The following is a 13,025-nucleotide window of genomic DNA, read 5'->3' as shown; positions in this document are numbered from 1 at the left end:
AGTTTATGTAGCTGCTGATCTCTTCACGAGGAAATATGGACAAATTAGCGGTGACAAATTCGATATACGGCTCCACTTGCAAATAAAGGTGTGTTACAAAATGTCAAGCAGCCTAGAGTAGTTCATTGTTGTCTGATTGAATTTGTGCTATGGCATTAAGAGTTGAAAGAAAAGTAACGCTATAGTAATCGATTCAACATCGTCATCAGCACCATCAGCCTGACCACGCCCACTGCAGGACAAAGGCCTCTCAATTATCCCTCAGATTAACCTTCTCCCGCGCCAGCTGCGGCCACCCTGTCACCGCAAACTTATTAATCTCATCCGCCCACATAACTTTCTGCCGCCCTCTGCTACGCTTTCCTTCCCTTGAAATCCACTCCATAACCTTAAGGACCAGAGGTTATCTTGCATTTTCATTAGACGGCCTGCCCAAGCCCATTTCTTCCTTTGGATTTCCACTAGAAAGTCATTAACCCGTGTTTGATCCCTGATCCAATCTACCCTCTTCCTGTGTCTCAATGTTACACCTGTGATTTTTCTTAGAGCACCAGACGCGAAATTCGGAGGTCGTGGGTTCCGATCCCACCGGCGGCATGGTTGCTTTTTCCATCCCAACTACGCTGCCCTTAACATAAGTTGAACCCTTTTCACTAGACTCCACATTTCTGCCCCATAGGGGAGTATTGGGAAGATACAGCTTTTATTTACTTTTCTCCAGAGCAATATTGGTAAACTGACTTTCGTGATCTGAGAGAACCTGCCAAATGCACTTCACCTCATTCTTATTCTCTTTTTTATTAAATCTCGTGATCTGGATCTGCGGTCACTACCTGCCCGGAGTATACGTACTCGCTTAACACTTCCAGCACCTCGCTACCAATTGTAAAGTGCTGCTCCCTTCAGAGACTGTTGAAGATTACTTTGGTTTTCAACATATTAATTTTTCGACTCACAGCACTGCTCTGCCAGTCTACTCATTTATCATTTTACTAAGACTACTAAGGTCTTCTCCATTAACACTAATCCCCACCGGTTCCCAATCTAGGCCTCTGAATACTTCCCGTAAACAGGCGGTGAATAGCATTGACGAGACCATGTCTCCCAGCGTGACGGCCTCGTTTTAAAATTTTGTCACTGACTTTATATAGGACTACGGTAGCTGTGCACCCGCTAACGATATTTTCCAGCATTTTTACAAAAGGCTCTTCTACACCCTGATTGCGCAATGCCTGCGTAACTGCTGAAGTTTCGACTAAGTGATATGCTTTCTGGATATCTATAAAGTATATATAAAGTGGTTAGTTTATCTATCACTGACTGATTGTGGGAATATGGTCTATTGTCGAGTACCCTTTATGAAAGCCTGCCTGACCTATTGGCTGATCGAAGCTTGTTTGCCCTGATTATATTAGTGATTATTTTAAGTACCTTATAAGCAACGGACTGCAAGCTGATCGATCTGTAATTTTTCATGTCCTTGACATCTGCTTTCTGGTGAACTAAGACTATTTTTAGCGTTCTTCCAAATTTCTGGTACGCTCGAGATCATAAGGCATTACGTATCCAGTGTGGCTAGTTTTTTCGCACAATCTCCTCTCCATTTTTCAGAAGATTTGCTAGTACCCGATCCTCTCCAGCTCAGAGCAAAGGGCCATCATTAACCTAAAAGGAGTGCCATACAAACAACGCAACGCTTCAAAAAATCAGTGCGAAATCCTGTGCTACTTGAGAAACCCGTGCGAAACCTTTTCAAAATAAAAATTTGTTGGACAACATGGCAACGAAGGCATCATTATGAAGTTGTCAGTGGTTCCCATGTGAATGGCTTCGAAGACTGAACTCTTCCATTTGTCTTTTATTCTAGCCAAGACCTCAGTTTTTCTCAAAGCAAGGAGCGCAAATACGTCTCTAGCAATTCTCGCGGTGCCTGACCAGGAGCCGGTCTTTACTGTTCTTCCCTTCTAAACTCTGTTTTTATTTGGCCCGTCCATTTAAACAGCGGCTACCACAATCACGCTAATATGCTATCATAACTCAACGAAAAACAATGCATTGCGCCTGATTCGTAGTCGGTGAACTTTTTCTTTCATGTTTAGCGAAACTTGGGTTCTGGCTTTCCATCAGAACGCATAGCTTTGAGAGTTCGCGGGGCTGACAACACGACACTGACGGCAAAGTTTGCCTGATTTTGTGAGATTATGTGACAGCTTGTAAATATAAGGCATTACGAGCAGTTTGTTTCAGTATACAGGTTCTTTGATCTTATTCACAGTGTTCCTTTTCTGCATCACGCTTTCAAACATGCTCAGAAAAACAAAGCCAGGGTTTCCAGCTGCGTGCAAGCGCCCGAGCTGGCACCCAAAGATTTCAGCTAATGTGAAGTCTCTACTCACAACAATTTTACATGCAAAAGGGGTAGGTAGATGGGATTTTTCGCAACAAAAGTCTAAGTGACCAAAAGTTGGGAGGTAGCCTCAGTCCGCTAACCAAAGTTTTGACAGGATGGGTTGTCTTTCTGTGGGCCCAGAGAAGTCCTCTTGTCGAAAAGTTGGCTATCGGTCTTAGGCTTCATCTCAACTTTTGTTCATTTTGTTTTGTGCTGTCAATATTTTTACTTGGCACACATGACGCGTAGCGAAATGATGACCCTCTTTGCCAGCTTCGAACGGGCTCTGATATAAGGAAGAAGAGTCTTTTTCGTTCTGAGAGCTTAAAGAACCAACAAACAGGATAATAAGTTATATCAAAAGACAAGTTCAAAAGTCTGAGGTGTTCTTCCTTTGCGCGTCCACTTGTGAACTTAATGACACCGGAAACATATGTTAAGGTGGTCAGGACATTCAAAACTACTTTTCGAAGGCACTGGTGTTTAAAAAGGCCTTGAGATTGGCAGCCTTACAGGGCAGTAATTATTGTTGGGAAAATGAACGCGGTAAAATTTTCAGCATTGTCCGTATAACTAGTACTTTCTGTTCATTAAGAATGACATCAAACTGGTATACAACACTATGACGCCCGAGCTGCTGATTGATTATACTGGCGCTCACATATGTGATATGTTTGAATCACTAGTATCGGAATCCAGCCTACAGTTCAGCTCCGCTTCTTGAAGTATTAAAGCTTCGTGCGCTGGAACAAAGCAGCGTTGTGACTACAATCGCACATACGTTGTCCCAGATTTCAATGAACGCTCGTTAATTTCTGCATTATGTCCTGCATGGGGTTACGCCACCTTCGCTCTGTCAGGTTTGTGACTTGCGAAGATTGCCGTCTCTCTGATTGTAAATGTGGTCTGGAATTATATTCAAGAAGCTGAACTAACGCCTCTGTGCTAGTAAAATTACTAAGCGCGCAGTAAAAATTCCATTGATTCTTCAAGGCATTTGTTTACAACTTCAAAGCTTTGATAACACTCATTCATGGTTTTTGGGGGTTTAACGTCCCAAAGCGACTCAGGCTATGAGGGACGCTGTATTGAAGGGCTCCGGAAATTCCGACCACCTGGGGTTCTTTAGCGTGAACTGACATCGCACAGTACGCGGGCCTCTAGAATTTTGCCTCCATCGAAATTCGACCGCCGCGGCCGGGATCGAACCCGCGTCTTTCGGGCCAGCATTCGAGCGCCATAACCACTCAGCCACCGCAGCGGCAACAACACTCATTCAGCTATCACGCGCTCGTGTCTACTGCCTTTGCACTCATTTATTCGTAGATACCGCACAATAAAAATGGTTTTAACCTGTGTACCTCAAAGGACATAATGAATGGCGCGCAGGGCAATGATTCAGTTCCTGAACCAGAGACAATTATATCATAAGTCTAGCAGCAGCCAAATGAGAAACGATTACTAAAGCAGTGTCAACGGTATCTCAGAGTTCTTTATTTTAATTATCTGTGCGTAGACAACTGCACAAATTAAAGCCGCTCTTTTTTTATCTCATACAGGCAGAACGTGTATTCCAAGTAGAAATAGTTGCTTGCACAATGCTCAGATACCCTGCGACAAGAATGCAGCAAACTCCGGCCAGTGCCCGCTGAGCATTTCGGACATAAATATACGCCTACCAGAGTAGAAAACAAGCCGTCAAAAGCTAACCTCCGTAATCGTTTTGGAGATATGGCTTTGGCAGTACGGTGGCAGATAGCCTGCAGAGCAAACAAGGATGATCGGTCACAAGTCAGGGAATGATATCTGCTTTTGCAAAACAAGTAACGCATCGTTCACATTCACTGCAGCAACGGGACGTGTCACCTTTTCCCTCAGTGTGCAAATCTCGTCTGTACTGTGGGATTCGAAAGTCCCAAGCATTCGGGTTGTTCGATCTTACTCACCGCAGTCCCAAAAAAGGAATAGCCTACCTCGTCAAGCATGGCAGGGTCAGCTATGACGGTTGCTACAGTGACGCTTTTGTTACTCGTGACGTTACTGGAAGGACAAGGTAAGACCAACCTATTTGGGAAGTGTTATTACTGCGAAAGCATTATTCGTCCCGTTATGTGATAAGCCGGCGACATGTGTTTGTGAGGTGTGTATGAATACTGGCAGCTTGTACAGAAAATCCCAGCGGTGGCAAGAAAAATAGGGTGATGTCACTAATCGGTTGTATGACGCACATGACAAGACGAGCACCGCCGCTTCACACAACCCTACACTTATCGGTGCTGTGGCTCAGTGGTTAGGGCGCTCGGCTACTGATCCGGAGTTCCCATGCTCGAACCCGGCCGCGGCAGCTGCGTTTTTACGGAGGAAAAACGCTAAGGCGCCCGTGTGCTGTGCGATGTCAGTGCACGTCAAAGATCCCCAGGTGGTCAAAATTATTCCAGAGCCCTCCACTACGGCACCTCTCTCTTCTTTCACTCCCTCCTTTATCCCTTTCCTTACGGCGCGATTCAGGTGTCCGCCGATATATGAGACAGATACTAAGCCATTTCCTTTCCCCAAAAAACCAACCAACCAATGATTGGCGTTTGACGCGGAGACGCTACCCCTCCGCCATGACGGCTCAAGCTTTAACCATGAATAAAGACGCGTCTAGTGAATGCACTGTTTCGATGCAGAAGTCTCCGCGCTTTCGCTACGTATATCCTGGCCTAACAGAGCTAGGCCATCAGCAATTTTTTTTTTGCTTATGCGTAAGAAATCCTTCATTGGCATTTACTTTCCAGGTGTAAATGCTGACGAATCCCAGAAATGTAGTGTTGGAGATGGAATTGCCTGCTACTGGAGCCTGGCAATTAAGTATGTTGTGAGAGGTCTCCTTGCACAGTTGACCATGGAACCGCAGCACCTGAAGGTGCTATGCGAGTGAGTATGCAAGATTTGCAGCCAATTTGTTCTGCAGTGTTATGTTCTCATGCATTCATAGGAAGAAGTAGTCAACAAAGGCCAAGCGATAAGGGTACGGGGAAGAGCTTCATGCGAAATTTACGTACTGCGCCTTTCATGTCATCCTTTTCTCCTTGTGGGCGCTCGCTTGCCCAGCTGCCGCTGTAATCTTTGCACTAAACCGAGAGATATACTGTCGACAGCAACTTGAGATGCGTTAAAAGCCAAGCCACATTTGGAGATATGAGAGACAGGAACTGCCCCGAGCAACGCAAAGCGTACTGTCTACAGGAGCTTACTCATGAGCAGTGGGAGGCGAAGCTGGCTTACATAGAGCTCCCCCTTCAACGCCAGCGGTCAGGCCTGGAGGGCCATATTCGCCAGTGGTTTCCGGACCTACGTGAACCATCCGCGTAATTAATTTATATTAATAAAGTCGTTTCACTCTCCCTTGATATTGCTCCTTTTTTTTTTGATGCGCCCATCGCGACGCTGTCACAGAGACGCCAGCTACGGGTGATTTGAGCAGAGTGCGAACACTCGTGCCTCGATCTATGGTCGGTAGTTGACGTCGTGAAAGCGACGCTACATAACGACCAAAACTGCTTCCTCCGATCTCCGCTTAATAAGCTGCTTGATACGACGCTACTATCGAAACAGAGAGCTTCAGGCAGGTTCTCGGTACTATGCAGGCTGTCCATTCTTTTGTCGACTACCTCTTCGTTTTGCATGTCCACTGGGAGAGCAATGATAACTTATGGACACACCTGCATGCCAGGCCAGCAATGTACGCTACATGTGGCCATTCGATACTAGTGCGTTAAAGAACTCATTGGTACTGTTTACTATAGGCCAACCTCCGTCAGTGACGGTTGCGCACATTTTGCTTTCGTTCGGTTCCTTGGCCTACTATATATTATTGCTTTTGCATTAGAAGCCCCGTAGTCAAGTAAAAGTTTGCGGCGTTGTCCAGCATTGTGTTGTGTACACTAACCGCCCCCTTGCACCTCCCAACGACGGTACATGAAAGAGCCACCCTGACTGACAGGCGGCAAACTGGAGAGAGACGGAAACCGGCCTCTCCTTTTGAGGGTTAATAGAGAGGCTGGAAGGTACTGCCTTGGCGACGTTGTCAAGTGTAGTGTTGTGTACACTTTCCGCCTGCCACGGGTGGTACACAGAAGAGTCGCCTGTCGCTTTTTGTGGTCGGCAAAGTGGAAAGCAAAATACCCGTCCCCACATGTAGAGGCCAGAAGGTGCCTGCACGCGAAGATCCTAACAAAAATGACCTCAAATGGGTCAGCAGAAGTTAAAATTCCTGCGAGTGACTCACGAAAGAATACAGGTAATTTGCTCAGCAGAGTCGAGCGCAGATCCTTTAGTGCGCGAAAAAAATGCATGCAAATGTATATAGGCAAATATGAACAGCAGATAAGAAGTAGAACGAAACTAATTAAAAGCAAGAAAAAAACGTAGCGCTAACACATTTTCATCGCATAATAATCATCAAGCGTCGTGGCATTTTTTTAACTGCGACTTGTTCGCATGAACGCCGATAATATTTGGATATTCCATTGGCCACAATTAACCGATGCATGCATGCGTGACTTTAAAAGGTGCAGTGATGCTCTGATTCCGGCTTGACACGTAGCGCGAAGGTAGAGGGTTCTATACTCTGAAGAGAAAAAAGTCTTACAGGAGAGCGCTGGCGAGAAGGGGAGAAGAGTATTGGACAACAATTTTATATTCAGTTGCCTTACTCGAATAGAGTTTTGAATTTGCCGTGCAGCGCCTGCTATTTCGTATTTCGTAGCAATAGTTGCTCCCATTTACACCTCTAAACAGGCACATTGCTCTGCCGCCCCTGCCCGTATGTGCACAGTACTATGCAAACTGCAGCCAAGAGGAGGCTGCTCTCTTCAGCAGACAAGAGCGCGCTTACCAGACACTACGGACGAAGCTCATGGATGAAGAAAGGTGCGAGGGTGAGTAGACACTGCAGCTGATAATTACACGCTCCGTGGGCTTTCGAATCCAGGTGACCATTAATTGCACATGAAGTGTTTATTGCCTCACATTGTACCGTCTTCGTTTAAAGTAATCAGGCAACGGGGTTTAGTTCACAGCGGTAGGGTTGATTCCTCAGGGAACACCTAAAGACGTAAACGTCTTGAAAGGCGAGGACAAGGGCTCTACTTACGTCACACATATTGGGAGTTCAATGAGTGCTATAAGTGCTCAGCAACACTGCTAAGAAATGAAACCCAGTTGCTCGGTTACTTTTGACAAAGACGGTAGATGTATGCGCATCTAAGCCGGGTTTCACGTTGCCGCGAAGGTCTGTTTTTTTGTGTTGTTTGATTGTTAACGCCGTCCCGTGGTTTTATCAGCTTCGGTTCTCCACGAAAAACGGTACCAGATCGCTCTGGCACAATCGCGCCGGTGCAGATTATGAGCCTGCTCGTGGAATCTAAAACGTACAGTCATCTTGAAATCCTGTGCGGCCCACAGTAGTGATCATTATTACCCTGATGACTACTGTGTGTACTTGTTGCTGTTTTGTCCTCGAATGTTTCTGTTTTGTGTCCACGACTTGATCGAATATGAACCTCATTTAAGTTCTACGACAGCCTACAAATCTGCCGTCTCTACCGGTCTCCCGGAGTATATTTGCCTGCAGGTGACATGAAATCACTCCTTCCTTCCCTCTCTGGCACCCTTATGGTATAGTAGAGAAGAATCGACTGCTGGGCGAGTTGGTGCATGACTCGAAGATACAAGTTTTAGAAGGAACACGGACCGTGTTCCTTGTTTGTTCGTCCTGTCTACTCCTACGCCTTGTATCTTCAGGTATAATATGGCATGGTGTGTATGGTGCAGTATGGTATAGTATAATATGTTACTGTACGGTAAGCATGGCACCGTAAGTGCAGTTTTATGTCCGAAAGTCGCACATATGCTATGGAAAGCATCGTAGCGGAAGGCTTCAGATTAACTGCCCCTAACTGCCAGAAATGCGGCTGCTGCGGCAGAGATTCATCCAATGAACTTGGGCCTAGCAGCCGAACTTTTAAAAATCCAATGCTTATCCTGCCGATTCTGAGATCTTTTTAGGTCGCCTCTGCTAGAAATACTGCTTACCACAGTAGTTTGTTCATAATTGACAGTCCACGCTAAAAGGGACGTGCATAAAGTGAGATGCGTCTACTATAATCAGCAGGTGTGCAGTTCCAGATTTGGGAAGACCCAAGCGAAGAGGAATTCAAAACTATCATCAATACAGCGTAACAGCTTTCATGGGGCTCCCGGTGCTGTTTGCTGACCGTTAAAAACGCAGGCAAACGAAACACTCTCAATATACTAGCTGTTTGGGGTAAGCTCCAACAAACGTTTAAAAATAAACTTTCAGCTATGAGGGCGGTTCGAGCGGCGGAAAATACCAGCGTCGGCGGACATCAGAAAAAAGGCCAATAAAGTTATCCAGTTAGCCGGTTAACTACTTTCTGTTATAACTTTTTACCTATCACAGCTAGGCAACCAATTGCAATCAGAGATTTGTAGCCGGTCGTTAGTAATAGCCCCAATAATAAAAATAATAATTGGTTTTTTGGGGAAAGGAAATGACGCAGTATCTGTCTCATATACCTTTGGACACCTGAACCGCGCCGTAAGGAAAGGGATAAAGGAGGAAGTGAAAGATGAAAGGAAGAAAGAGGTGCCGTAGTGGAGGTTGCGGAATAATTTCGACCACCTGGGGATCTTTAACGCGCACTGGCATGGCGCAGCACACATCAATTTTATAGCCACATCAGTTTCAATATTTCTAACATGGGATTACCGTCGGCGCTGTGGGCCAACAAACTTTGGCTGCATCGTGATGTTTCCTGAAGTCCGCCAACGCAGGTATTATTGTGCCGCAGAAGCGCCTTCACACTTCAAAAAGGCTATTTTAAAAAATTACTGGCGGTGCTCGCTTTAACACCTGGTAGAATTATGACGCTTTGTTTCCGGTCCTTCCTTCATTGATGTCGTTTAATCAGTCTGTATTGGATTTCAGAAAAAAAATGGCTGTGGTTTAGCTCTAGTTAAACCTAGAGTGACGCGATAGCTATATCAGGCTGAGTGGAACTCGCTGAGTCAAGTTGCTAAGTCAGTCTTTCGCCGCTGCGTTTGGCTGGACGTTTTTCTTCCTCTTCGTCCCTAGACCTGGATTTAATCTCTCCCCCCACATACCAGCTGCGGGCTATGACGTCACTCTGTGCAAGCGTACAGATGGCGGAGCCGTGGTGCCATGGCTCAGAGCGCAGCCACGCTGACCTCGCTAAGTGGCTGGCGTAGTCTAGCTATCGCTACGAAAACATTACCTTTCATATGCGCATGTCATAGTATATGCTGTGGGCAACCTAAACAAAGTATGTGCGATGGCACGTTCACGTAGTCACCAACTAAAACAAATAAAGACCGCATGAAGAGGACAAGAGCACTCTTCGCCATTACTTGACGCGTATGCGGACCAGTTGGCAGAAAGTGATACGAATGACTCTTGCAGGGTTTGAATAACGCATTGAAATAATCGGAAATGCAGACCGCCGTCTGCCAGTGGCAGGAAGCCCAGGGCAGGTGGCAACTTGCACGCCGGGCTACGAACGAAATTGTGTAATACCTATACGAAATTTGCATACACCTCGAATATAACGAAACTCAGTGTGCCACCTCGACTGTAACGGACTTTAGTGCGTTAAACTTGGATATAGCATACTTTCGTATGTATGCCTCTGGTGTAACGAGCTTAAGTGTGTCACCTTGAGTATAACGAATTCTCTTAACCACGGATATAACGACGTTTGGCGGCTAACGCTTGACATTTTTTGAAAGCGCTAAAACAACACGGACAAAGAAGGAACAGACAGGGACGAGCGTTACTTCCAACACGTGCACGAACTAGCCCGATCCTTCATTCTTCTGCTGCTTACGCATTCAAACAATCCAGCCACCAAGGATCACCTAAGAGTTTTCATTATTGCAGGGATTGAACGCGTGAAGGTTCGACAAGTAAGAATTGAAACACAGCGCTGACGGTTCATGGAGCGTTTCTTTCTTGGTGAGGCTTAATATACGCGTCACTGAAACTACTGCTAACCTGGTCCCCTGATACACGTGGTCACAAACAATATGCACGTAAAGCATGCCTATCCACCATACAAAACAACATACAGCGTAATAAGAAATAATTTAGTTAATCAATCGGTTCCTGGATGCGTCACGTGGCTTTGTGTTTGGTAAGAATTGCTCAGGCGACCTTCTTTTCATAGTTTCCCAGCAGTAAAAAGGCGCAGTGTGTGTAAAGCGCCGCATTAATATAAACGGTCAAATTGTATTGAGCTCAATCTTTCTTTTTTTCTTTAAATACTCGTCTTCATCGGTTTCATTGCGATGCTTGTAACAAAGCGTCTCCACATTTGGGACGCTTTCACGCCGGTCTGGCAAATGTTACTGTGATTCCTACTCTCCTTTCTTGCAGAACTGGCGGTACTGAATTCCTGCACCAACGAGAGGATACTCCTAGGTTGCCGGATGCGGCTAGTGATGGTACCCACTCCTGAGAGTGAAAGGACCAACTTCGAGTAAGTGGGCCCCTAAATATAAGTAATTGAGCGGGTGTGCAAGAAACTTGGCAAAGAACTCAAGGAACCTAAAGGGGCAGACCCTGTTCATCTAGTCTAGAAGGCAGACTCGCTTGTGTCTACGAATTCATTGCAAAAAGCATGGCAGAGTAAAGAAGAAGACTGGGCGACCACGTTTAGAGAAACGTAGACAATAACTGATGTACCGCCTTTTCGAAAGGAAACCAGGCAGTGAGGTTTGTTTCTTAGCCATGTAGCGAAACACTTCTGGCACTCTTTATGCTGTAAACCTACGTGAGGTAAGGAGTACCATTTTCCTCAATTTTCGAAACCAGTTGTTTTTTGAGATGCTGTAAGAGCTCTATTACTCCGCTGACAAACAAACCCTGTAGCCCTGTTATCTTTGAAAAAAAACTATGTGTGAATGCCTAAACGGGCTTAAAGGGTTGCCTTCAAGTCAGGCAGCGTTTTAGTTTTTTTACGCGAAGAAGAACAATATATACTTTTAGAGAACATAACATAGGAACACTTAAGATCAGCGAAGAGTTTTTAAATCCGCACTCTTCTTTATTGTTGAGGATACTTTATTTGAGGACTTATAAACTTCTGCTCTGTTTGAACAGTCATATAAAACTTCCTATTTGCTGATTCCAGAGCGGCTACTAATTTTAGCCGATGCCTCGACGATGCTGTGAAAACTTGCACCGGCCCAGGGACGCTGAGCGCCAAGAGTTACGTGAAGCTGTCTGGTGTGACCCTGACGGAACTGTTCTCAAAAATTCACCAACCGCTGGTTTCCCCATACGGGAAGAGAGCCACGACGGTTGCTCCAACCAGCGCCAGTGTTACTGCGCAATTATTCTCCTCCTTAACTCTCATAGTGGCCACATCACTGCTCAGCGTGTCGATATCCTCAATTTGTTGAGAGGGTTGGCGGTAAGCGGTGGCTTGCATGAGCAAACTGTGACGTCCGCGTGCGAACTTCAAGAAGAGTCCTCGGGAAACAAGCTTCATTGTTGAGGGTCCTTCTGTGCAGGAGTAACTAACTGCTCAGTATCGCATCGCACTCTCTGGTGCGGAAGGCGGAGAATAACGTTCAGACATTGCACATCGGTTATACAAGATATGGACTAGGAGTGAGGACAATAAAACTCTGCTTCAGATCTAGTGGCTTCAGGTTTGTGGGTTTTACAGAGCTTTAGACACTGGGCTCCTCGACCTAATTCTTGACGGTTCAACAAAACTTGCAGACGGACTAGATAGCTCATAGTTTGAAGAAGTAATATAATGCATTCGAAAGACACACGCAATGAAGACAGAGAAGAAATGAAAATTCGTGTTTGTCCAGAATCCTTCTCCTTTGTTATGCCTTGTGAATGCGCTGCACTGCTTCTTCAATAAATGCTTGACGTCCATGTGCCAGTGTGTGTGATGGGTCGGTGCAAGATGTCTGAATACCGATTTTCCTCAGCAGCAGCCCGGTGCGGCTGAACTCTTTAAAATTTCTTACGTTGTCGTTGCACTAATAAACGCACTGGTCAAGTGATTTGACCGACCTCACACGTAATAATAATAAAGTGCCCTACCAAACTATTTCATGGTTCCAGTGTTTCGATTTCAGGCGTTATTTAAGTGTTTCCGCTTTGAGACCTCGCTATAGCGACGGATGTGGGAGATTCACACCGCACTTAAGAAAATAGGAAGTGCGCACTTTGGGCGATGCTTGTGAATACTGAACAAGCAATACGTCTTTCCGGGCTAAAGGGATACGTCATAAAAAGAGACTGCGGACGAAGCGAAGAAACCGTTTCGCGGGGATCAGCAGCATAATATACTGCCTCTTCTTTCATCCTGAAACGGTGCACTGGGTGGGCCCTTTATGATGATGTTTTTTTTCAACAATTAATAGTTTGAAATTCAGTTATCACGCAGGTTCCATGCCGTTGTTGTGACTGAGATGATATGCGAGGCACATTTACTTTTCTTCCGAAACGGACAGTCTTCCTATTTGTCCCAAGAAGTACTGTTGGGCTTGGCTGGGATATTTGAAGGGTGACAATAATTGTAGCTCA

General features: G+C 45.6%; 1 protein-coding gene across 1 annotated transcript; it reads left to right on the top strand.

Moving 5' to 3' along the window:
• Window positions 1-4,214: 4,214 nt before the first annotated feature.
• On the top strand, window positions 4,215-12,375 carry LOC144106587 (uncharacterized). The gene is made up of 5 exons (XM_077639435.1): window positions 4,215-4,442; window positions 5,170-5,308; window positions 7,175-7,314; window positions 10,851-10,953; window positions 11,608-12,375. Exons 1-5 carry the CDS (start codon window positions 4,373-4,375, stop codon window positions 11,876-11,878), a joined length of 723 nt encoding a protein of 240 aa, XP_077495561.1. The 5' UTR covers window positions 4,215-4,372; the 3' UTR covers window positions 11,879-12,375.
• The last annotated feature ends 650 nt before the right edge of the window (window positions 12,376-13,025 follow it).

This window comes from Amblyomma americanum, chromosome 10 (genome assembly GCF_052857255.1).
Source record: "Amblyomma americanum isolate KBUSLIRL-KWMA chromosome 10, ASM5285725v1, whole genome shotgun sequence".
Classification (NCBI taxonomy): domain Eukaryota; kingdom Metazoa; phylum Arthropoda; class Arachnida; order Ixodida; family Ixodidae; genus Amblyomma; species Amblyomma americanum.
This window is presented reverse-complemented; position numbering and strand designations above follow the sequence as displayed.